The sequence below is a fragment of the Echiichthys vipera genome, assembly GCF_963691815.1.
Source record: "Echiichthys vipera genome assembly, chromosome: 19".
NCBI lineage: Eukaryota > Metazoa > Chordata > Actinopteri > Perciformes > Trachinidae > Echiichthys > Echiichthys vipera.
In genome coordinates this window covers 27609186-27634986 of record NC_139844.1, presented here as the reverse complement: position 1 = coordinate 27634986, position 25801 = coordinate 27609186, and the positions used below count along the sequence as shown (strand labels likewise).

At 45.5% G+C, this 25801-nt stretch overlaps 2 protein-coding genes across 5 annotated transcripts in view; both read right to left on the bottom strand.

Annotated features, from left to right (window-relative positions):
- Positions 1 to 6214, bottom strand: part of ccdc85cb (coiled-coil domain containing 85C, b) — a 51365-nt gene extending 45151 nt beyond the window's left edge. For all 4 annotated transcript variants that reach the window (XM_083933723.1, XM_083933724.1, XM_083933725.1 and 1 more), the window contains exon 1: positions 4891 to 6214. In XM_083933723.1, the coding sequence (XP_083789849.1) occupies positions 4891 to 5608 (718 nt within the window). In that variant the 5' untranslated portion in view covers positions 5609 to 6214. The remainder of the gene's footprint in view (positions 1 to 4890) is intronic.
- Positions 6215 to 9076: 2862 nt separating this feature from the next.
- LOC310961593 (cholesterol 24-hydroxylase-like) lies at positions 9077 to 25286 on the bottom strand. The gene is made up of 15 exons (XM_083933721.1): positions 25033 to 25286; positions 24852 to 24929; positions 20137 to 20218; positions 19599 to 19672; positions 17575 to 17661; positions 17249 to 17387; positions 17018 to 17128; positions 16770 to 16932; positions 14908 to 14973; positions 14468 to 14540; positions 14299 to 14383; positions 13581 to 13691; positions 12948 to 13036; positions 11364 to 11430; positions 9077 to 11269 (listed from the first exon to the last, which is right to left on the bottom strand). The coding sequence occupies exons 1-15, from the start codon at positions 25170 to 25172 to the stop codon at positions 11120 to 11122; spliced, it is 1515 nt and encodes a 504-aa protein (XP_083789847.1). The 5' UTR covers positions 25173 to 25286; the 3' UTR covers positions 9077 to 11119.
- Between the last annotated feature and the right edge of the window lie 515 nt (positions 25287 to 25801).

Here is a 25801-nt window from a genome sequence, read left to right as displayed (position 1 = left end):
GCTGTAGCTGAGGAGCACTCATTTTTCTCTGTACTGTGCCGTTCACTCGCCCCTTGGCATTTTGTTCTCAGGGTTGAGCACCGCTTTGTTCAATAATTTACACTCAGACGACAGAGGGTTTATTAGAAGAGGATGGTGCAACGTAGCTAATGAGCTACAATAGCTTCTTCAATGTTGTGCAATACATTCTGCAGCGTTCCTTTCCCTTAAATTAAATGTTCGTTCCCTTAAAAGCACTGTCAAGGCGCCTTGAAGTGTGAATTTGAGGGACAAAGTTGACCAAAGCTGAGCTCAACCCAAATGAATCCCCACAGATTTACTTGACCCCTGCAAGAGAATCTACCGACTGTGGTGCTTCCATTTGAATCAGACTGATTTCACTGCTAAATGTGTCCGTTTTAAACCCTGGTGTGACCCACGGGAGGGAGAGGGCTGCTGTAAACTCTTCAGTAATGAAGGCCCACTGTTTTAGCGTGCCGTCTCCAGAAGTCAACAGAAGTTAGGCCTGATTTAACATCCCACTGGCATCTGACACACATGCGGAAAATCAAACACACACACACACCGTTTTGTGCGAAAGTGAAGGATAAAGCCGCCGTGGCTGCGTTAATGTGCCTCACTCGTCCCTGCACAGCTGGACTAAACTGATTTACTAAATGAATGTTATAGTTAGCGCATGTTTTATTTCCTCGTTAATGTGCATGTGTCGGCCCACGTGCATGCAGTGACCTTAATCAGATCACCGTGGGTACAGTAACTTACACTGTGTGACCAGAGCCGATTGGCATCAGTTTCGTAGACTTCTGACTCCAATAAGTAAGCTTTGGTGGGTTGAGACGGCATTACATCGGTGACATCAGACATGGAAAAATGTCTAACTCACTTAATGAAAAGTATAGTTCTCTGCACAACACGAGCTGCAACACTATCCCCTCAGCTGTGGTAAAAGTGGTGAAAAATGTTGACGTCAGCCTGATCGGCCTGTTCCTTCCTCCGTCTCCGTCCACGTCTGAGAAACCTTGCTCCCTGGCTTGTTTAGAGTCACTGTATCTGCCATTAGAAACATTGTTCCTTTAAAGCCATTTAGCAGCCAGAAGGCCAGGAGAGACGTGTGAAGGCCTGTTAAAGGTCAACAAGCATTATTGCGGAGAGGATCTTTATTAGTTCATCTGGACAATGTCAAAGCGGCACTTTGCCGTCTCGCTTGGGCACTTTGTCTTAATCTCACACAGCTATACTCAATCTGTGTGGCACTATGGGGGAGCCTAATGCGAGCTCGCTGTGGCAGCATCATATTTCAGGCGGTCTTTGACTGGAATTGGGTTCCAGACCACCAAAAGTGAATGCAGACGTTGCAAAGTCTGGAAATAGAAGTCACTATTTAAGGTTATGAAACACAGCGGGACTCAATGAAGCCCCTGCTGTTCCTTCTTTTTTTATTTCTTCAGAACAGAAGCCTTTGCCTTCCTCACACACCCCGTCGAAGTAAACACACACACACACACACACAGCCTGTATCCCTGAAGGATGAGGAGTAGGGGTGGAGGGGGGGTTCAGCCGTGTCAACGCACAAGAAATTCAATTAAGCAGACAGCAGGATGTCTCTGAAAACCAACCTCCTTTGAGCTCAATGTGCCCTCCAACAGTCCCCCACCACTCCACCCCCAAGCTTCCCATCCAACCCCTTACCGCCGTACAGCCACTCCCCCAACACCACCAAGACCCATTCAGGGCCCTTTCCTGGGCCCCTTTTCATACACTCCTCTTCCAGTGCCTCCTTTGCTTATAAAGAAAGGGATTTCTAGCTTAACATTTGCAAAACATGTAAAAGTCGACTGAAAATGTATGAAACAGAAGCCTCTAGCTCATCCAACTGGTCTCATTTCCTCTTGGGACAGCAAACACATTTATCCTCCTCCTCTTCTTCTTCCCTTCTGTGCATGTCTGGCAACCGGACAGATGCTGTTCATTTAGCACTTGAGCGGCAACCCTCGAGCTTGTCTCCTAAATGCCCAGGGGGAGCCATTGGCATTTGGACAGCATTAAATAAAGCCACTCCGCAGACCTCACACCACTGCCAGATCCGACCTCACAACATGGTCACTCCACTCGGATTTCAAGCAGCCTATTGAGTAAATCTGTGCCGATGAAGAATGTTCTCACTAGTCAGGCCTGTGGTGGCTACTGTCGACCTGCGAGCAATTCAATTCCTATCCAAGCAGGTGTTCGAGTCTTATTCATCGAGAGATGTGATGAACCCACAGAAATAGAACGAGTAGAAAGGACACTGAACTGTTTCCAGAGTCACTTGACTAGTACAAAAGAGGCGATGTTGTTGTCGTTAGTCGTTATGGTGACAACACATGTCAGTGAGGGCGTAAAGTGTGTTTCACCTTACCAGGAGGAGAGTGTAAATGCCAGATCATTCCTACAAAACGACAACACGGGCCGACTGCGCAGGCATCAGCACAGACATTTATTTGAACTTATAGGTTATAACCCTATAACTTACAAGATGTGACCCTAACGCTGTCTATTAACCTTACCGTACTTATTCATAGCTAATGTTAGCTAGCTCCTATGTCAGATTGATAGCATGTCAGAGGTGTGGTAATGTGGTAACTCATTCAGAGGGTACAATCCATTATCTTCCGGAGGAAAATGGCCGCAGCTCCATAGACGGTCTAGAGCCCGTGCTGCAGCTGTTTGGCTCATTTTCTGTAACCAAGGCAGCATGAAAACATGGTGGAGTTAGCAAGTGAGCTAACTAGCCAGCCGGCCGCTAGCCCTATGATAGACTGGCGTCCCAGGGTGTACCCCGCCTCACGCCCGATGTCAGCTGGGATCGGCTCCAGCTCCCCCCGCAACCCCGACAGGGACAAGAGGTTGAAGATGAATGATTGAATGGTTACAGAAAGTAGGTCGAACAAAGTTGTAACTCATCTGGCGATGCGTTCCTACACTGTGACAACAATGTGTGGATGAAGTTCTGAAGTTGTTGGATTTGACTCATTTAGTGGCTGGGTCTTTGTAACGTCCACTGCTCATTTTGCTGCTGCTGCCAAACCCTAAACCTCAGTGAGTCTGCGACCTGCCGCAAGTTTGTTTACTCCAAAGTTTATGCATAAGTTAGCCAGTTGCAACGTTACGCATAAAAATGGCCTCCGCTTCGACCATCCTGCTACATTGATGTGAAGGGGAATGTCCTTTCTACTCATTTAATTTCTATGGATCAAACACTACTGGGTGCTGGGAGCCAACTCATGCAAGAGTAGATCAGGACCAATGCGGTTGTTGCTTTGTTGTTGTTATCGATTTGCGATTTAGACATTGTCAGAAGCGCTTCTCTTTCTTTCCACATGGAGCTGTCCGCAATTATGTAAATGCCAGAAACGCTTGTGATGCTCTGCTTTGTTTAGCACCAGATAGCATCAATGTCATTACCAATGCGTTGGTCTTAACCATGAAATAATAAACCTACTCTCAAGTGAAGCGGGTCTTTCCCATGCTGGCATTATCATTGTGTGTGTATTTGTATCGGTGCGTTGTTGTGAGTGATGAGCGCACAAAGCCGGAGCCTCAGGGGCACACAATGTCACACACAGCAGCTTAGAGAGGTGCTGTGCTGCTGCAGACACAATATTGATGTTACATAATGACAGCAGAACACCGCCTCAAAATGTGTGTGTTGGCTTGTGTTCCCGGATTAAGGGCGCACACGCACTCATACTGGTTTTCATCCGTTTGTGTTTGTTACCTTCACGGCTCTCGGTCTACAATATCCGAGAATGTCCGATGGATAACATGTGACCTGTGTGATCTGACTTGGAGCTGCTTGCTTTGAGCCCCTCCTACGTGCTGCTGCAGCCGCCCCGTCCTGCAGCTCTAAAAAAATTATAATAATAAAGTTTCGACTGGGTGGGTGGGGTTTTTTTTCCTCCCGTGAAACAGAATTTATTCCCCGTGCCAAACAGATCACGGCGAGTTATCAGCCCATGCGCTAGCTAAACGAGGCTTAGTGTCCTCCTGTTCCATCAGGGCATTTTCATCCCGGCTCGAAGCTTTCAGCGCCGTATTTAGGCCTTAACACAGGGACATTGATTTCTGGTCCCATGCCATGCATTTCAAACGGGCCCTAAGCAGACATGAGTGCTCTTCCACGACCAAACGGCAACAATGATAATCAGCAAATGACCCCAAAAAGAAAAATCAATGTGCTTGTGGTCCCCTCTGAAAGCTATTAAGATAAGTCCTCTTTCTTAAGGACCACGAGAGCGGTGACCTAAATCAGCGCAAATTCAAATGATGGGGTAGCACAGGACTGAAAAAGACACTTACATATACTCTGTGCGCATATATATGTATGTGTGTGTGTATGTGTGTGTGTGTGTGTGTGTGTGTGTGTGTGTGTGTGTGTGTGTGTGTGTGTGTGTGTCGTAATCACCCCAATCAAGACTTTACAGGGAGGGCTAAGCCAAGACCCCTGTGTTAATCCCTCACAGCAAATTTGATCAGCATATGTTGTCAGTGCAATCACACGCAGCACATCCTGAGTGTATTATCTGAGGCGTGAAACCAGAGGAATGCAGATGTGACAGGCCGGCGGTGTTTTGGGAGCTAAACCACATAAAAGTACCATAAATCTGCATTATAATTATATTATAATAATGTCAAAAGGGCAACAACTGTTGTCCCTAATCTGGAGATCTTTTAGGGGTGTTGTTTGGTTATTTTTGGAGTTTTGGCAACAATAAAATCTCATCACGGGCCAGTTCACTCATGTTTACTGCAGGGCCTGATTAGATGGACTCATCTGTGTTCAGGCTGCCTGCACATTATGACAGACAGGTGTGTTTCCACAGGCGGAGGAAGTGTGTAGCCCATACTCACCATTGAGTCCATTGGGGATGCTCCTGTGATGGTGCGGTGCCGACAGGTCATCCATGGACCTCCTCGTGGTGGTGACTACCTTACTGTTCTCTGAGGCGGGCTTGTGAATGTGGTTGTGATTGTGGTGGTCTGGGCTCCCAGCGCTACCTGTGCTGGACGTGCTACTCCCGTCCCCAACATCCCTGACGGTGCCGGTGCCCCCGTTCAGGTTGGTCAGACTGGACTGACTGTCTATGGAGCTCCTGGACCCCGCTCCGTTCCTCTCCTCATCCAGCATGAGGATGATCTCTTTGAGCTCAGAGTTCTCCCTCAGCACGGTGTCCTGGTTGGCCTCCAGCTGCTTCAGCTTCATCATGTAGGTGCCCACCTCCTTCCACATGGCACTGGCAGTGAAGCGGCCGAAGCGCTGCCACTCCCGGGACAGCTTCTTGCCCTTCTGTCGGTCGTCGTCCAGGAAGCAGCAGAGCTCCCGGAGCTCATGGTTGTCGTCCTGCAGCTTCTGGTTGATCTCCTTCAGGCTCCGGATCTCATGCAGGTGCACCTGCAGCCGCCGGTTGATGTCCTTCATCATGTTGCCATGCTCGATCATCAAGTTCATTTTCTCGCCGTCGACCCTCTTTAACCTCCGGACCAGCTCCTCTTTGCTGCACCGCAGGATCTCCTCGTCCGTCAGCTGGCTCAGCTCATCCTTCGGTCCCTCGGACGGGTTTTTAGCCATGACTGTCTGGGGCTGCGGGGATCAGTGCTGGGGGTGATCGGTGGCTTTAAAACGAACTGTCCAAACTAATCTAACCAAGCCTCAGTTGCGGAATGGAGTTAAAATGCGAATACATTGTCCAAACAAATAGAAAAGTATGGTTATTCGCGCCTCTTCAACAGGCCTTTAACGAGGAAAAGGGAAATATTAATGTGATGCTATGGCAACCCGTGCAGGAACCGAATGCCCTCACTAATCCTGTACAGGATTGTTGATTGTTGTTTTTTCTGTTAAACAACTGCTGGTAGCCTCCTCACACCCCGTCAATAACGGAAACACATGATTTGAAATCGATTACCAGTGATTTCCGATCAGGTCCCGTCAGCAAAACGCGGCGCGTCCCATCGCAATGTGCGCCGTCTCCTCCGGACATCGCTCCATGCACACGGCGAGCCCAGCAGATGTAGATCCAACCGGTGTCGGGCTAATTTGAGCTCCAATGCGCGTAAACACGTTTTTAAAAAGCGCACTTGTTTTCACCGGCGGGGCTCGTTTCGGACGCGTTTCGCCGTCGACAGCGCTCCTCGGATTAAGCGTCTCTGCTGAGGCGCTGTGTCGGTGCAGCCTCTCCGCTCAGCCTGCTCGGATTTAGGAGCAACCCCTCCTCCTCCTTCTCGTCCAAACACTCGGGTTTGAAATCATTCAAGAGGATTTCACCCAAGACGGCCAATCAAGACGGAGGAGAGGAGTGGGCAGCAGGTAGACGCAGGCACGGCCCTCTTAAAGCCACAGGGACACTCCGGCAAATGCATCTGAGATTCAAGATGCAAGATGCAACATTCATTAAGCTTTATTCATCCCCAGGGAAATGATTGTGCAACAGCTTTAATACAAAGATGGGAAAGGGTCAGAGTAACAATAAGCTTGCTATAACTATGATCTATTTTACAATTCAGATATTTAGATTAGAATATTGAGTCAAATGAACCCTGTATCTAACACCTGCTGCTGTGCTTGGGAATGGGAATGACTCACAACAAATATTATAAATAAAACAAAAAAGTACTTACAAATGATATGCTTACTTTAAAACAGACAAACAAGTATCCCTTGGTCCAATTTTAGTTCAGTAAATGTTTCTTTTTCGTGCATTTCCTCAGTCACGTTATTATGGTATTTTGTAGGTTTTCTGCGGTGTTGGTCAGATTTGAGGGTGACAGGAGGTTTAAACCACCTGTTACCCTCAAACTTGAGTAACACAGCTTAACCTATTTATTTACCAACTTAAACATCAAGAAAAAAAGTTTTTACTCAAGTTTTTTTAAAGTCAGGTACTGTGGTACAGGTACAATACTGTGTGTATTTGGTGATGACCTGTTACACAGCACCCCAAACATCTTCTCATACACCCTGAACACCTATAGTCCCATCTACACGTGACCACGTTTGAGTCCTGGTGCAGTGGATGTGAATGACATCAGCTGACAGGAAGTAAATAAGGACCAAGCATGTGTTTAGGTCTATAACCTGACTTTGAAAATACACGGAAAAATAAAATATCTTTCCGATTGACCTAAAATCGGATCCTGGGATATTTGTTTTGTGTTTAGTGAGTAAGTATATTTGTAAGTTTATGATATTTGTCCCCATAAGAAGAGGAAAAGTCATTAAATATAAAGCAAAACAAATGACGTCAACCATGCATTTAGAGATGTGACACATTAAATGGGGTCAAATTTAATAAAAAGGAGGGTAGAATAAATAAATAACAATGCACTACACCACTGGTTCTCAAACTGTGGCACCTGCACCACTGCTGGTACTCAAACTCTCTCTGTGTGTGTGTGTGTGTGTGTGTGTGTGTGGGGGGGGGGGGGGGGGGGGGGTACTTGAAGGAATCTCCTAAATAAAAAACAAAGGAAACATTTATTGCCAAATGAATATACACATCACAAGTCACTTTTGTAATGCATATTTGTAACATCTGTACTTAGTATTTCCATCGTAGTTTTTCCACTTCATATTTATGACACATAGTGTAAATTGTTGTATATTGTATATAGTATATTTTCTATTCTTATTTTTTATTTTTATCTTCTATTTTATTTTTAATTATCTTTGTTTACCTTATGTAAACTAAGGGTCTGTGTTGTCTGTGTCTGTGTTGTAAGCTACTGCTCACGTGAATTTCCCTGCTGTGGGATCAATAAAGTCTATTCTATTCTATTCTATAGTACTAAGAAAATAGATAGACTTTTAAGATCTGTGAAATGTAATTTAAAAGAAGTTTAGCATTTCCTGCATCAGCCTGTTACGTAGCCAGGCTCACGAGTGACCAGCTAAACCGTGATGTTGTGTGTGAACTGTGTCACAGTAAGCAAGTAAGGCGAGTGAGTGGTTTGAAAACAGTCAGTTCTGATGTTCCTGTGGCTGAAGACAGTCAGCAATAAATAACCTTCTGATTGGGAATAAACCTGCATGTGGGGGGGCGGCAGTAGCTCAGTCCATAGGTGACGCGGCTGGGAACGGCAGTGTTGCCAGTTTGAGTCCCTGTGTGGACCATGAATGGAGCGTGGACTGGTGGCTGGAGAGGTGCCAGTTCATCTTGAGGTGCTGTTGAGCAAGGCACCGAACCCCTAACTGCTCAGGGCGCCGGTCCACTGGCAGCCCCCTCGTTCTGACATCTCTCCATTAGTTGCATGTATATAGGTCCTGTGTGTGCATGTGTGTGTATTTCAGGCCTGTGTGTGTGTGTGTAACATAAATAATGTAAATGTAATTTCCCCCGGCAGGATTAATAAAAGTCATTCTTATTCTTAGGTCCGTCGCAGAAAAGTGTATTTCAACACTGGTCTCAGTGGTGGGACTTGAGAGGGCCGGATATTTCCTGAGGTGGTACGTCAGGTACAAAGTTTGATAACCACTGCACTACACTGTGGCTTTGAACGCCTATTTTTAAAGTATTGTACATTAAAACACATTTATTTAAGTGTTTTGTGTAATATATAGTTATCTTCTAATATTCCCAAACTTGAATGTTTGACTTTTATCAGTAAAGCCAGTTAATTATTTGCATTTGTTTATTTTTTTTTAGCAAAAAAAGGCTGAGTTTTATGATAAAACGGTCCAATAACTGGGCTCAAAGGCTGAAATAAAACTCAGATGAGTTAAGTTTTGAGTGTTAATCCTTTAGAAATTGTAAACAGGTGCTTTGGAGATTCCTTTGCAGGGCCACAGCGCCGCCCTGTGTACACTGTTAGTAACAGCCACAGACACAGCAGGGTAATGAGCAGGGCTGCGTTAAATCACTGCACAACAGCATGAGCATGCAACCAGTTCATCATCAGTTTATTCAACTGCAAAACAAAGAAAAGCATCAAACTCCTTCTATTTGTAGCACATGACACACATGTGCCCAACAAAGCTGATTCTGTATAAAAGTGTTAAAAGATTAAACTTACTATATTTGTTTGTGTCAAAATGTTTTTATTTATATTTTACTGTCGTCAGTTACACATGTTTGGTTCACTTTATGCTATTTAAACATCTTGACACAACTTTTTGTTCCCCTTCACCAGACAGAACACGCACATCACCACTAAAGTCGGTACCAGTGGAGATGTTGCATGACTTAAACACACGTGTACCTCTAATCAGGCCTCTGCATTAACATGATTAAGAAAAGAAAGAACGACGAGAGAAGATTAGGCTGCGGTATTTCATTATAGAAGTAGCTCTTACTGCCACCGTTTAGGGCCCAGCAAGGGTCCCCCCCATTAAACGAAGGAGCCTTGCTGGGCCCTAAGAACGTGACCTGAGAGCCCGAATCCCAACCCTCCAACCTGAGGAGGGCCCACGAGGTATGCGGTCAGCTGTAGGCTCAGCTCAGGGAAGAGGACGCCCCTGCCTTGCATAGTCCCTTGGGATATTAGCCATTTTACAGCTAGGCTACTCCTAATGATTGGGCATGGGACACAAGCTAAGGCTTGATCACCCTGTAGCTGGCCACCTTTGATGAGGTCGTATAGTGTTTAAAGGCCGAAACACCCGTCGATTCAAAGGAACACTGCTGAGGATGTGTCCCGAAATTTGACATCTAACCCGACCCTTAGGAACAGATCTCCCACGCCACTCTTAACATCACGGCACATCTCATGTGAGTGCACACCATCTATCGGCACAATGGACGGTCTCAACACCACGTCCCGTCTTTTATGGATCTACTGTCGTCAGTTACACATGTTTGGTTCACTTTATGCTATTTAAACATCTTGACACGACTTTTTGTTCCCCTTCACCAGACAGAACACGCACATCACCACTAAAGTCGGTACCAGTGGAGATGTTGCATGACTTAAACACACGTGTACCTCTAATCAGGCCTCTGCATTAACATGATTAAGAAAAGAAAGAACGACGAGAGAAGATTAGGCTGCGGTATTTCATTATAGAAGTAGGTCTTACTGCCACCGTGTAGGGCCCAGCAAGGGTCCCCCCCATTAAACGAAGGACCCTTGCTGGGCCCTAAGAACGTGACCTGAGAGCCCGAATCCCAACCCTCCAACCTGAGGAGGGCCCACGAGGTATGCGGTCAGCTGTAGACTCAGCTCAGGGAAGAGGACGCCCCTGCCTTGCATAGTCCCTTGGGATATTAGCCATTTTACAGCTAGGCTACTCCTAATGATTGGGCATGGGACACAAGCTAAGGTTTGATCACCCTGTAGCTGGCCACCTTTGATGAGGTCGTATAGTGTTTAAAGGCCGAAACACCCGTCGATTCAAAGGAACACTGCTGAGGATGTGTCCCGAAATTTCACATCTAACCCGACCCTTAGGAACAGATCTCCGACGCCACTCTTAACATCACGGCACATCTCATGTGAGTGCACACCATCCATCGGCACAATGGACGGTCTCAACATCACATCCCGTGTTTTATGGATCTACTGTCAGCAGTTACACATGTTTGGTTCACTTTATGCTATTTAAACATCTTGACACAACGTTTTGTTCCCCTTCACCAGACAGAACACGCACATCACCACTAAAGTCGGTACCAGTGGAGATGTTACATGACTTAAACATACGTGTACCCCTAATCAGGCCTCTGCATTAACATGATTAATAAAAGAAAGAACGACGAGAGAAGATTGGGCTGCGGTATTTCATTATAGAAGTAGGTCTTACTGCCACCCTTTCTATTACAATTACATATTTATTGCTTTATTTAAGCTTTTAAACACAGCTGTGGAGCATCTGGAAGCTTAGTGTGTGTGGAAGAGGACATTAACGTACTAACGACACTCACATCTACTCAAAAAGGGGTTCATTTGTTTCCCCTTATCTTCATCATTGTTCTGTACCAACACTCATGATCACAGCTCTAGTGGATATACTGCTTATGCCATTAAAACAAGCCTAGCTGATACTATTTTCATAAAAACCATATAATATAGCCCGCAACTTAACTATTTAACTACCCAACACTTACAATGTAAGTGTCAGTACCCTACCACGGTACTGTATGACCCTTTATTTGCTGTCATTCCTGTGTTTGATGGAGCACACCACTCCGCTCTTGGGCCTGAGTGTGCCAGTGTCCACGATGTCAAAGGTCTGTCCCGGCACCAGGGCGAAGTCGAACCTCTGGAGCAGCTTGGCCATCACCACTTTAGCCTCCATCTGCAATCACGCCCCCACCCCTCAATGAGTTATATTCTTATTATGTTGGGTGTGCGTGTGTTGATTGTTGGTGTTTGTGCTTGTGACCACCCACCTGAGCAAAGTTCTTCCCCAGGCACGAGCGTGGGCCGAGGGCAAAGGGGTAGTAGCAGTAATACGGCCTTGGTAGAAAGAGAGGAGACAGCCTCACTTAATGTGCACCTTTTTACTGCTCTCACCTGGGTCACGATCGGTGTTCGAACACAGGGGTGGGCAATCTCAGCCCTGGAGGGCCACTGTCCTGCATGTTTAAGGTCTCTCTCTGCTCTGACACACCTGAGTCTAATGATTTGCCCGTTACCAAGCAGCTGATGCTCGTCACAGTTCGATTATTGTTAGACTCAGATGTGTTAGACTCAGGTGTGTTAGACTCAGGTGTGTTAGACTCAGGTGTGTCAGACTCAGATGTGTCAGACTCAGGTGTGTCAGACTCAGGTGTGTTAGACTCAGGTGTGTCAGACTCAGGTGTGTTAGACTCAGGTGTGTCAGACTCAGGTGTGTCAGACTCAGGTGTGTCAGACTCAGGTGTGTTAGACTCAGGTGTGTCAGACTCAGGTGTGTCAGACTCAGGTGTGTCAGACTCAGGTGTGTCAGACTCAGGTGTGTTAAGACTCAGGTGTGTTAGACTCAGATGTGTCAGACTCAGGTGTGTCAGACTCAGGTGTGTCAGACTCAGGTGTGTTAGACTCAGGTGTGTCAGACTCAGGTGTGTTAGACTCAGGTGTGTTAGACTCAGGTGTGTCAGACTCAGGTGTGTTAGACTCAGGTGTGTCAGACTCAGGTGTGTCAGACTCAGGTGTGTTAGACTCAGGTGTGTCAGACTCAGGTGTGTTAGACTCAGGTGTGTCAGACTCAGGTGTGTCAGACTCAGGTGTGTTAGACTCAGGTGTGTCAGACTCAGGTGTGTCAGACTCAGGTGTGTCAGACTCAGGTGTGTTAGACTCAGGTGTGTCAGACTCAGGTGTGTTAGACTCAGGTGTGTCAGACTCAGATGTGTTAGACTCAGGTGTGTTAGACTCGTGTGTGTTAGACTCAGGTGTGTGTTAGACTCAGGTGTGTCAGACTCAGGTGTGTCAGACTCAGATGTGTCAGGCTCAGGTGTGTCAGACTCAGGTGTGTTAGACTCAGGTGTGTCAGACTCAGGTGTGTTAGACTCAGGTGTGTTAGACTCAGGTGTGTTAGACTCAGATGTGTCAGACTCAGGTGTGTTAGACTCAGGTGTGATAGACTCAGGTGTGTCAGACTCAGGTGTGTTAGACTCAGGTGTGATAGACTCAGGTGTGTCAGACTCAGGTGTGTTAGACTCAGGTGTGTTAGACTCAGGTGTGTCAGACTCAGGTGTGTCAGACTCAGGTGTGTTAGACTCAGGTGTATCAGACTCAGGTGTGTTAGACTCAGGTGTGTTAGACTCAGGTGTGTTAGACTCAGGTGTGTCAGACTCAGGTGTGTTAGACTCAGGTGTGTTAGACTCAGGTGTGTCAGACTCAGGTGTGTTAGACTCAGGTGTGTCAGACTCAGGTGTGTGAGGGTGGGGAGAAACCTAAAACATGCAGGACAGGGGCTCTCCAGGACCGGAATTGCCCACCCCTGGTCTAACACGATACAATGTTTTGATGCGTGAAGATGATAAGCTGCTTACTTGGGAGCATCTGGGTGAAATCTGTCCGGATCGAATGTCAGCGGGTCCTTGAAGAATCTCTCCATCCGTCCGGTGGCATAGGAGCTGAACTGAATTTACGAATAATGAATAGAACATTTGGATATCAGATTAAATACTTTAAACACAAATGAGGATTCTTAAAATCAATTCCTATTTTTGATGTATTTTTAAATGAGATGATGATCCCCGCATGGTCCCTCCTTCTTTTTTCTACGTCCCAACAGGCGCACAGGAAATGACCTCAGAACCGCCGTATTCCTCGTGCTCGTACACGTGCGCACGCTCGTGCTCGTACACGTGCAAACGTGCTTTACTAAAGCCCACCTCTCCCAAACGGGCCGTGGACGGCAAGCGTGCCGCTCCTAGGTTTCACTCACACTGGTCAAATGAACCAGGCTTACCAGTAAAACCTGTTTGGGCACGGTACGTATGGACAGTGTGAGTGCGACCTATGAATATCTACGTATGTACCTTATTTTCTTACTGACCGCTCTCTCTGTTACTTGTATTCTCTTGAATATCATTTATGCCGTTAATTGATTGTGACATTCAAATAAAATAAAAATAATAAAAACACTTCAGACACACACTTCCTGCTTTAGAAGTACTCACAAAGCATGTGACTCCACCGGGTATGTGGATACCATCGATGACGATGTCTTCCAGTACGTCACGAGAGGTGCCTGGAGCTGTGGAGTAAAGCCTCAGAGTCTCCTTCAGCACCTGGGGACAGGTTACAATGCCAGGAGCACAGTGTGGGTCACTTGCTTAAAAAATAAAAACAATTGTCTCCCTTAGAGAGAGGGGGAGAAGTTCAGCATCCGTGAGGAACTCGGAGTAGAGCCGCTGCTCCTTTGTGTTGAAAGGAGCCAGTTGAGGTGGTTCAGGATCATCTGGTAAGGATGAACCCTGGGCGCCTCCCTAGGGAGGTGTTCCAGGCACGTCCAGCTGGGAGGAGGCCTCGGGGAAGACCCAGGACCAGGTGGAGAGATTAGATCTCCACACTGGCCTGGGAACGCCTCAGGATCCCCCAGTTAGAGCTGGTTAATGTGGCCCGGGAAAGGGAAGTTTGGGGTCCCCTGCTAAAGTTGCTTGCCCCGCGACCCGACCCCGGCTAAGAGGCTGAACATAAGATAAGATGAATTATATAAGCAGAATTCCAAAAGAGGCAGATTGCGGTTTAGCGTGTCAGCTGCAGATGGAGCCATTTCCCATATTGAAAACGAGACGGCTTCCTGTTAAGACTAACTCGAGAGTCAGTGAATGAATATGTGAGTAAGTTGCACAATGCATCCACAACATGCTTCACTCCGAACTTTACGACATGTACCTGCGAGAGGTAAACCAGTTTCCCCAGATCTTCATAACTGATGTCCTGTTTGACGCCGATGACATCATCCACCTCTTTCTTCACTCTGAGAAATAAAAGCACGACCGAAGGAACCGTCATTCATGCGCGACATGACGTAACAGTTTTGCGTTGAATCATTGTTTCTTACTTCTCCAATATGTCAGGATGTCTTCCGAGCTCCATGACACAGAAAGCCAGTTGATTGGCGGTTGTTTCTTGCCCTAAAATGTTAGAAAATGACCTTTAAACATGGATCAGCAACACACAAGACACATTACAGTGTATTCTTTATATCTACGCTGAAAGGCGTGGCTTAAAGGAAAGTGTAGGACGTAAATAGTGGTGATAATAATAATAATACACAGATACATGTTTAAAGAAAAATGTATGGATTATTGTAAATAACATGTCATTATTCTTGAAAAGTAATACTAAACCTAGACTGGTGGAAAGTTCTCGTTCTGGGTTCAGAGGAAAAAGGTTTCATTGACGTTTTGGGTGAAGTGTCCCTTTAACAGTGTTAGCCTTACAGCTTTAAGCCTTTTCTACAGCACGTCACGCATCAAAGCAGCAACAACACATACTCACCCGCGATGAAAAACGTCACAAAATTGTCCAACATCACCTCCTCATCTTCCTCAGTCCTGTTTTCCTCTGCAATAATAAGAGAATATGATTGTACTTATATTTTAATCATCTTATCATTTCATTTGTAAGAAGAAATAATAGTTGAACTCATTTAAACTCGCCTGTCTTATCTGCTTATGCTTACTAATCTACTGAATCAGACTGTGTACAGCAGTTCCTTAATCTTGCACAGCTGTTCTGCAGATCTACTTATATGGGATGTTAATAATGACGATGATGCTTGTTGATATATATATTTATATATATATATTTCTATTATTATTTGTAGGGCTGTCAATGACACGTTACATTCGATCCATGAATCACAAAACATAACACGTGCTCCTTAACCCCATACGTCACTGAACATGTGTACAATCATCCACATTAGCTAAGTAAACATCTCATCCTCAGCCTCTGATCCTGGATCAGGTCTCAGGGGCAGCAGCTCCAGCAGGGGACCCCAAACTTCCCTTTCCCGGGCCACATTAACCCGCTCTAACTGGGGGATCCTGAGGCGTTCCCAGGCCAGTGTGGAGATCTAATCTCTCCACCTGGTCCTGGGTCTTCCCCGAGGCCTCCTCCCAGCTGGACGTGCCTGGAACACCTCCCTAGGGAGGCGCCCAGGGTTCATCCTTACCAGATGATCCTGAACCACCTCAACTGGCTCCTTTCAACGCAAAGGAGCAGCGGCTCTACTCCAAGTTCCTCACGGATGCTGAACTTCTCCCCCTCTCTCTAAGGGAGACTCCAGCCCCCCTCCGCTTGTACCCGCGACCTCGTTCTTTTGGTCATGAGTTAAATAAACATAAAGGAAGCAAATGTCATAAACCTTGTTTGGCCGAGTGATGAAGCAACATGACCCACTAGCCAGTGCTCTGCCAGAGGAGTCAGACAGACTGGAGGAAAACTCTCTTACGTTCTTAAAAAGGTAAAACTGATGGTGCCGATCTCTGAACCTGCCTCTCAATACAGCGACCATTTAATCAAACCATGTTTCAGCTATGCCATCCAACATACAAGACACCACACTTGTCCTTACTGAGATAGTTGAGATTAAAACCCTGGACCTCGGAGGTTACATCCTTATACAGCAACATAAACACAACGGAGGTCTTAAAGCAGTGACGCACTTCTTTAGATCCAGAACTGATGACAATCCACCAATGAATGACTTTAGATGCTAATAGAGTGGACCCTGAACAATGATGTGTTTGTCATCCAGGACAAAGTGTTTAGGCAGAAATGTGGCACAGCCATGGATGACAGGTTTGCTCCTAATCATGCCTGCCTCCACTGGGGCTGCAGGAAGAACGGTTTGTCCTGGGGACGTCCAACCCTCACTGAGACAAAATCATCAGGTATGTCAGATGTATTGATGATTTAATATTCTTCTACAATGGAGACTTTCACAATCTTAAGGAATTTCACAGCCAGCTCAACTCCACAGGTGACAGTGTGAACTCTCTCCAGAGTTCGGCCAGCCCTTCTCACATTCAGACAGACCGGTCAATCACAGCTGTTTGTCTCATACGGGGCAGGTTTAAGACGAACCGGACTGGTACTCTACGTCAGGCGCAACTTACCAGGCTCACAAAACCCAGTTCACACTGTCAAACTAGGCAGCGCTGATCAAACCTGTCCACCTCTCACCTGAAATGTTTTCAGATCATTTGACAGCCCTACGGTTTAAATAGATACTGTGTTTTTATCTAGACCCTAGAAGCCATTGTCTGCCACTACACCGACCCTATTAAAACAGAGGGATGCGTGAACTTTCTTCTTATCTGATCAAAAGGAGTCTGAACTTGAGGGATCATAACCTTTGCCAGCTGTTTTGATGATCTGTGTGAGGATGTCCTTGGGGACGTCGTCGCCGTTTTGCATGGCAGTCTTCCTGTCATTAATCCACTGAGCTCCGGTTTTGCGCAGCAGGAGGCAAGCTTCCCTCACCTGCTTAATGAACGGCCGGTTCTTTGGATTGAACTGGAAATGCATGATATTAGGATCTCACACGGTTTATAGAACGGACACCACACAAACACCACACACACTGGCAGCGAAGTCCTACCTTAAAAAAAGAGTCTCTGACGAGGTAGATCATCCCTTTCAGACACGTCTCGATGGCTTTAGGGAACAGTGAAGTGTCCTTCAGCAGGTCTAACTCCACACCAAAAGCAACCTGAGAGTTATCAAGGACGTAAGGGGGGTTACAACGTCAGGAACCTATCTGGTGCTTTTGTGACATGCAAGAAAAAGCTTTAGGACCAGTGGAAGCTGTTAATAGACTATGGCACAGTACCTTAGCAATAATATCCAGGGTGACAGAGTTCATTAGGTTGAGCATGGTGATCTCTGATGTTTTATCAGCAACATCTGTAAGTGCAGTCATCAATTTCTCCGCCCTCTCATTGAAGGTGCCCATTAGACCTCTCAAATACCTGCAAATGATGGTCATTTTAGACAGCGCACAAGCAGGAATTCACTAGTTAGGCAACGCTGTCCAGTAGAAACAGAGCAACACGGACCAACGATCTTAACACGACCGACAATGACTGCAAACACTCGATATAACATAAAGGTTAAGCCGATACTTCATGTTATCTTTGTGATTATTAAATAACTCACAAGCTGCTGAATGCAGGGTCCATGATCCGGCGCTGTTTGTACCACAGCCCATGATCTGATTCTGTAAGTAGGCCATTACCCAGGAACCTTGGGAGGAGACGCGGAACAGACGCAAAATAATGATTTGGCATCAAACACTGAAGTGAACCAAAAAAGCGTTGGACTTGAGTGGGACTCAAACGCTGACTGAAAATACTAAAACATACACTGGAGATGAAAATTAGAGAATATATTATTAATTCTTAATTTATTCTAAAATACTGTTGTTGTTGTTTTTGTTTTTTTTACTGTTTTCTACTTTTTCCACAGTTCAGTGACTGTCGTGGGTTTCTTAGACATTACTTTGTTGCCGAGGATTTCCCAGAGATTCTCTATGAGGTTTAGATCTGGACTCTGACACGTCCTCCTCCAAATTCTTCTTTACACACTTTGGGTTCAGTCGTTCCCAGTCCAACGCAGAACATGACGTTTCCCATCAGACCCAAATAAATTGAACTTTAGCAACATCCTGTCATGGTTTGGGGATGTTTTCTGCAGCAGGAGTTGGGTCTCTTCTACAGCTACATGGCAGAGTGAATGCAAATGCTGATGTGAACCTCCTTCAGCAACATGCAATACCCTCAACTACACTTTGTCTCCAAATCAGCTGCAATTTTACAATACAACAGGTTAATCAGCTCCTTAAAGTTCAGAATACTGAAACAAAGCTATGGCCAGCCCAGAGTCCAGATCTAAACCCCATAGAGAATCTCTGGAAAATCCTTAGCGACAAAGTAATGTCTAAGGGCGCACTCACACTGTCCTTCCGTACCGCGACCCGGGCTTTAGGGTACTTGTCGCCCCCTCCAGGCCCGTTTGTACTCACACTACCTGGGCCTCGGAGAATGCTTCTTGCTGCCTATACGTCATCACGCCGTAACACGTCACACGCATTGATGACGTCATGGCGATGCGTGGCTTTGTTTCCAGATCTTTCCGCAGACCTCGGAGTTTTTGTGCGTCTTGTCGACTGTTTTTGAATCTTTTCATCCGACCAAATCTGCAGTAAACACTCCACCTCCGCATCACACCAACGTCAACCTTTCACTGCCATTGTTGTTGTTGTTAAATGTCCGCGCATGGTCCCTCCTTCTATTTACTATGTCCGAACAGGCGGACATAACGCTTCTGCTGTAGGGCTCGTGCTCGTGCTCGCACACGCTCGTGCTCGTACATGTGCAAACGGCTCCGCTAAAGCCCACCTCTTTCAAGCGGGCCGTGGACGGCCCGCTGGCCGCAGTTGTGCGCGGAACGGGTGCACTCACACTGCTTAAAGGTACTAGGCTTTAGCTGAAAAAACGGTTTTGGCCCCGGCCAGAAGGACAGTGTGAGTGCGCTCTAAGAAACCCACTACAGTTACTGAACTGTGGAAGAGACTGAAGAAGAACGGACCAAGATCAAACCAGAGCAGTGTGAGGAACTAGTGATGTCCTGTTCTCTAATTTTGCTCACTGTTTTTTTTCACAAAATAAAGGTTTTTGTTGAATTGAGTTGGATATTTCAAAAGGAAAACATGCTAGTGCTGCAGTGGTATAGATAGGTAGATAGATAGATCGGCTTTATTTCAGACTCAAGGTCCATAGAAAAAGTAAAAGCAAGACACACGGTACAAAAGGATTAAGAATCACACAATAAAATATTCATAAAAACATAAAAAACATAATAATCTAATGACTGATTTTTAAAAGACACTTATACCAGTGTCCCCAGAGCTGAGACGTGCAGCGCGTGTAGCCACAGCTGATATTCTATCGAATTCTGAAAAGTAAAAAAATTACAATATTTAAGAATAAGCCAAGTATTAATAATTTGTTCTTTAATGTTGATCTCCAGTGGAAGTAGTTTATGTTGTTGTCAGTTTAGGAATCACGATTGACAGTATCACAAATTCAAATTTTAGTTTTTCTTGTTATTGCAACGTGGTTCACTGTCTGTATCGTTCAGACGTGTTTACTATGAAAGCCATAACTAAGTTGGTTCATTACCTTGCACCGAACAGACTGAAGATCTTGCTGTAGAAAAGTCTGTCTTTTGGATACTTCGGAGACATCAGGACCTCCTGAACCAGAGCCATCATTCAAAGACAAGGTGTTTTTAATGTAAACATCATCAGGACACATTACTTTCCATTTCACCCACAAAAAACTATAACAATAGTTGGAACTGTATTTGTTATTTTGCAAGGATTTCTACCATTCGGCAGTACCAGGACTATCAGTAACAGTACTATCTATGTAAGGGGTGCCCAGTTCCGGTCCAGGAGGGCCCCTGTCCTGCATGTTTTAGGTTTCTCCCTGCTCTGACACACCTGATTATGATGATCGTTCAGCAGCTGAAGCTTGTCACAGGTGTCAAAATCGTTAAAATCAGGTGTGTTAATGCAGGGAGAAACCTAAAACATGCAGGACGGTGGTCCTCCAGGACTGAAATTGGGCACCCCTGATCTATGTGCACTTTTACACTGTTTATTGTGCAATCCTTGTGCAACTGATGGTTACATAACTATTGTGAAGTGTAGTTTACCTTTGTCGCCTCTGGGCAGGTCACGATGAGTAGAATGTAATGCAGAAAATTGATCCTGCAAACTGGTCCATAGGTCTCCGCCCTGTAAATGATATGTTAAACAACATATGACCACATGAACACAATGGACTCAGGCGTGTCTTAACCACAGGTCTCAACTTAAACGCCTGCCTCAGGTCATTCAGCAGCATGCACTTAACAGCACCCCCACAAGGAAAGATAAGATAAATAAGAAAAACATTTATTGTCTGTCAAAAGTGACAGAAATTCATCTTTGACAGGGCACAAAATACATAAATACAGACCAAACAGACAGTCCCAAACAATGACAATACATTTATGCCAAAAGACAAGCAGTGCAAAGGGGCGACTGAGTGGAGTGAGATATCCTGCCTATTTGTGACTGTTCAGTGTGGTGATAAAAGATTTTTTATAGATGTTTTTTCGTGCCAACGGGACCTTGTGACGTCGACCTGATGGCAGTAAGTCAAAGGATTGGTGGAGGGGGCGGGTGGGGTCCTGTGTGATGGTACTGACCGGGTGTACGGGTGTGGTTGGGGGGTTTAGGGAGAGCCAATTATTTTGCCGGCCTGATTAACTGTACGTGCAAGCTTTGTTTTGTGCTTGATGGTGAGGGTGAGGGTGTTGTAGCAGGCTGAGATATTGAAAGTGAGTACGGATTCAATAAATTAAAGGTAACCACAGTTAAAATGTCCTCGCTGACGTTAAAAGCTCTGAGCTTCCTCAGCAGGCGGAGGCGCTGCTGGGCCTTCTCTTACACAGAGTCAGCATGATGTGAGAAGGACAGTGATGTGTCCAGCTCTGTGCCCAGGTATTTAAAAACCTCAACCTGTTCGACTGGCTGACCGTTGATGCTGGGTGGTGGAAACATTTGCTGAGAGCTCAGTGTTCCCCTCCTCCGACAGCGCAGCTCCTTTGTTCTCTCAATGTTGATTTCCAGAGATATTTCCTAAAGATAGGGCCGAGGTTTTCACTGTCTGATGGGAGTCAGACGGTGCTCTTGTGTCCGTCAAATGGGCTACTAAGGCCATGTCGTCTGCATACTTTAAAAGAGTCATTCCTTCGCCACTGCACGAGATGTTGTTGGTGTAGACAGAGAAGAGAACGGGGGAGTAAACACAGCCTTGGTATTTAAAACCAGTTTGCTGGATTTAAAACCATTCACCTGCACTTGTTGTGGCCTGTCCTGTAGAAAACTTGTAAGCCATAAAATCAGTGTGGGGTGGATCTGAAGCTCCACAAGGAAGTGCAGCAGTGTGAATATGTGTACAGTGTTAAAAGCAGAGGAGAAGTCCATAAATAAAATCCTTGTGCGGGGGTGTGATGAGTCCAGCTGTCGAAGAGTTAAGCCCTTTAGAGGTTAACTTACTTTACAACACAACTCCCTTCTTGCAAGTACAATGGATGAATGTTTATAACAGCCTACTTATATATATATATATATATATATATATATATGTAACAAACTCCACTTTAACGAACATGTCCTCAACACACAAACGTGCACGGCAAAGACTCTGCATCATACCCAAACTGAAATCACTGTCTGTGGCCCCCCACCTACTCCTGCTCCTTCTTCACCCTGCTCACTGTCACCAGCAGAAACAAACCCAAATCTCACACACAGCAGCTAAGATAATCATGCTCCCCACCCCCAGCATCACAGACACAAATGACATGGCTATCATACGCCTGGTACGTGTCAGACTCAGCGGCCCGGATCACCCCCTGAACCCACACTTCACTCTCCTCCCATCGAGCCGCAGATAAAGGGTGTTAGGGCGCACTCACACTGTCCATCCGTACCGTGCCCAAACATCTGTCATGGGTAAAGTCTAGTTCGTTTGACCAGTATGAGTGCAACCGTCACAGCCCGTTTGGGACAGGTGGGCTTTTGTAGCCCATTTGCACATGTACGAGCACGAGCACGAGGCCTACGGCGGCTCTGAGGTCATTTCCTGTGCGCCTGTTGGGACGTAGAAAAAAGAAGGAGGGACCATGCGCGGACATTTCAAACAATGGCGGTGAAAGGTTCACGTTGGTGTGATGCGGAGGTGGAGTGTTTACTGCAGATTTGGTCGATGAAAAGATTCAAAAACAGTCGACAAGACGCACAAAAACTCCGAGGTCTACGGAAAGATCTGGAAACAAAGCCACGCATCGCCATGACGTCATCAATGCGTGTGACGTGTTACGGCGTGATGACGTATAGGCAGCAAGAAGCATTCTCCGAGGCCCAGGTAGTGTGAGGACAAACGGGCCTGGAGGGGGGGACAAGGACCCTAAAGCACGGGGCACGGGACGGATGTGAGTGCGCCCTTAGACTGGAGGAAAGCTAACTTTAGAAGAAGTTGTGTCCCCTCAGCGATCACAGCGCTGTGTGTGCTGTCTATGTGTCTATATGTTGTTCTGGGGATATGTGGGAAGAAGGTCTGTCTGTTATGTGTGGGGAGAGGGGGTGTTATCTGTATATGATGTGCATGTGTTGTGCTTTATTATAATGTAGGCTGCCATGGAAAAGAGAACTGACTTGTGTGAAAACGATGATCCCCTTGGGGACAATAAGGAACCTGACCTATTTCCAAATCCATTGTGATTTAAGTTCTAATCCGTAAGAGTTGAGAGAGAGAGTTGTTTCCAGAGGCCACTTTTGCAGTAAGATGCAAACGGAGGCCAGCCTCGGGGACCTCACGTCCCAGACACATAAGAGTGAGCCTGAGTAAGAAATCACACTTCAACGTTCCCTTTCGTTGCGATTTCCGATTGAAAGCGAACACAGCTCAATGTCAGTGGCGAGCTCCGGCTTGGCAGACCTGGGCAGAACGATAGCTGCTGACTAACGTGGTACGTTTGTATTTAGGGAGGGGGTGTCGCCACAGACACACAAGCTTTGTTCGAAACCGTTCACTCACTCACCATCCCCCTATATAGTGTAAATAGTGCGCTACATAGGGGATGATCAAACATGATTTCAGACACTACACTGGAATTTGGAACCGGATTTATATATGTGACAGGAGCGGCTGCCTTCAGCATCATGTAAACTAACAGAGCTGTGAAACGGGTTCACAGCTCTGTTAAGTATACTCCTCTCATCTTCAACCGGTCAGGCCAGTGTGGAGATCTAATCTCTGCACCTGGTCCTGGGTCTTCCCCGAGGCCTCCTCCCAGCTGGACGTGCCTGGAACACCTCCCTAGGGAGGCGCCCAGGGTTCATCCTTACCAGATGATCCTGAACCACCTCAACTGGCTCCTTTCAACACAAAGGAGCAGCGGCTCTACTCCGAGTTCCTCACGGATGCTGAACTTCTCCCCCTCTCTCTAAGGGAGACTCCAGCCCACAGTTCCAGTTCCAGTTCACACGCTTGGACCCACGACCTCGTTCTTTCGGTCACGACCATAGTATACTGTAAATGTTAAACCGTTACATATGTTTTCATGTAAGGGCTTTCCTACGGTGCCGACTCCGACTTTCCGTTCCTGAGATACGTCACATTTATCACAAATATGAGAAGGAAAGGTTCAACGTACCACAAACTACTCCTCCATGATCAAAGTGACATATAAGTAGTATTTCAAAGTTAATGTGCAGTGATTTTAAATCATTTAAACTGTATAATAAATAATTATAATAATAATGAATGGACTCTTCCTATTCGGTGAAACTATAACATGAATAAAATGTGCAAATATTTAAATGTTTACTTAAGATATGCTAGTTCCCTCTAGTCATTTACTGTGTATACATTACTTATAGATTATTTAAATACATTTTACACGACCAAAAAGTCCTTTTTTCAGTGTGTAGTGATCTGTGGACTCTCCAACTGGGGAATGGGACCATGCAAAGAGCACTAACCCTAATAATAATCAATGCAAATGCACCTGAATCTTAACAAATGACAGTGTCAATGTGGTCAAAGCATTATATTCGTATTCAGCACCCCTGCAGTCAAATGCACCCCCTCACATTAAAGGTGATGTTCTGGATCAGAAGGCTGTTGTTTCCACCTATAGGAGCAGCTCATACACAGGTAACCACATTAAAAACACACTTTTGAACCTTTGAATTGCAAGAAAAGTTGGGATTATATTTAGGAAACGCTAAGTCAAACACATTCAACTTGCTCCAAAGATCCATTTCATTCATTTAGTAATTCTGGCTGCAGTTTATTTCCACAGAACACACAAAAATGTGTTGTTTTGTGTTCACTATTATCCAAGTTTGTGATTTTAAACTCTTTAAAATAGTTTAAAAGTCTGTAAGTGACCAGTGTTCTGACCGTTGTGGGTTACCTGTATATATATAAATATATATATACACCAGTATATATATATTTATATATATACACCAGTATATATATATGAACTCCTCCTATAGGTGGAAACAACAGCCTTCTGATCCAGAATATCACCTGTAATGCGAGGGGGTGCGTTTCACGGCAGGGGAGCTGAATACGGCACAACACCTTTATTACATGTAACTTAAAGATGAATAGTCACGTTATTAATGCATAACTCTTAACACTTAACTATGCATTAATAACGAGGAACAACACACACACACACACACACACACACACACACACACACACACACACATATATAACAATAAGTCGCGTTAACCTACAACAGAGACAACCGTGGAGCTGTGGACGCGTCACCCACGGGTGGTACCTGTACCCGGTCCTTACCATTCCAGAAAGGTGTCGTGCAGATTTCCGCCTTTTCTCATGACCCCGAGAATAATCCGCGTGTGTCCGAAGAGAAAACTGTGGAGAGAAAAAACACAAAATGCTGCAGGTGAAAACACACAAAGAGTAGTTTTAGCTGGGTGAGAATTAAACACGGAGCCGTTTAAGCCCTTTACCTTACCTGTCTCTCGGTGGTCCAGGTACGTGGTCATATTTCACATGAATGCGTTTAACGTACAAACAGTACCCGAGAAACGACATCAAAGCCAGGCCGAGCAGGAACAAAGCGACCCCGCTCAATGTTACGTGGAAAACTGCCATTTTGGTTCAGTCCCGCAGACTCTAGTGTCCAATTGTGGCTCCTCGCCTGACTAACACTTAACTAAGGTCAGTCGTCCGGGTCCCGTATCTCCGGTTACTCTTCCGTATTCCGTGTTATCATTCATCTCTACTACGCATCATTACGCATTTGAACCTTTAAAACCTCAGTGTTTTCGGTGTGGCACGAGAACAGGCTCCATAGCTCAGTGGTTAGAGCACTGGTCTTGTAAACCAGGGGTCGCGAGTTCGATCCTCGCTGGGGCCTGCCCGGGAAATCGTTTTCACTTTCGGATACGAGTCCGAGCAGATCAGAGATACTTTAATAATCCGAGTTTAAATTAAAATGTTTTCGTTTCAAAAACCAGCTACATAAACATTATATTTAACAACAACATTATACAGCTGCAATATTTGTAAAAACAGAAATATAAAACAGTATACATAACTCAAATAACCTTAAACAAAGTCACTTTAAACCTAAAAAAGCCACTTTAAAACTCTTGTGCAATAATAACATGTTCCACCCTAAATATACATATTTTATTTTAGTATAGTTCTGTTCTCCACCCATCTGTTTATACTGTTCCCTATCTGTTTATACTGTTCCTATCTGTTTATACTGTTCCCCA

What these genes read in the sequence shown, in the direction of transcription:
- LOC310961593 (XM_083933721.1), bottom strand. Translation starts at nt 25,172, where the DNA reads ATGGCAGTTTTCCACGTAACATTGAGCGGGGTCGCTTTGTTCCTGCTC. An exon ending in CATCCTGACATATTGGAGAA is followed by an intron (nt 14,384 to 14,467) that starts GTAAGAAACAAT and finishes TTTATTTCTCAG; the next exon opens with AGTGAAGAAAGAGGTGGATG. An exon ending in CCGGTGGAGTCACATGCTTT is followed by an intron (nt 13,037 to 13,580) that starts GTGAGTACTTCT and finishes TCGTAAATTCAG; the next exon opens with TTCAGCTCCTATGCCACCGG.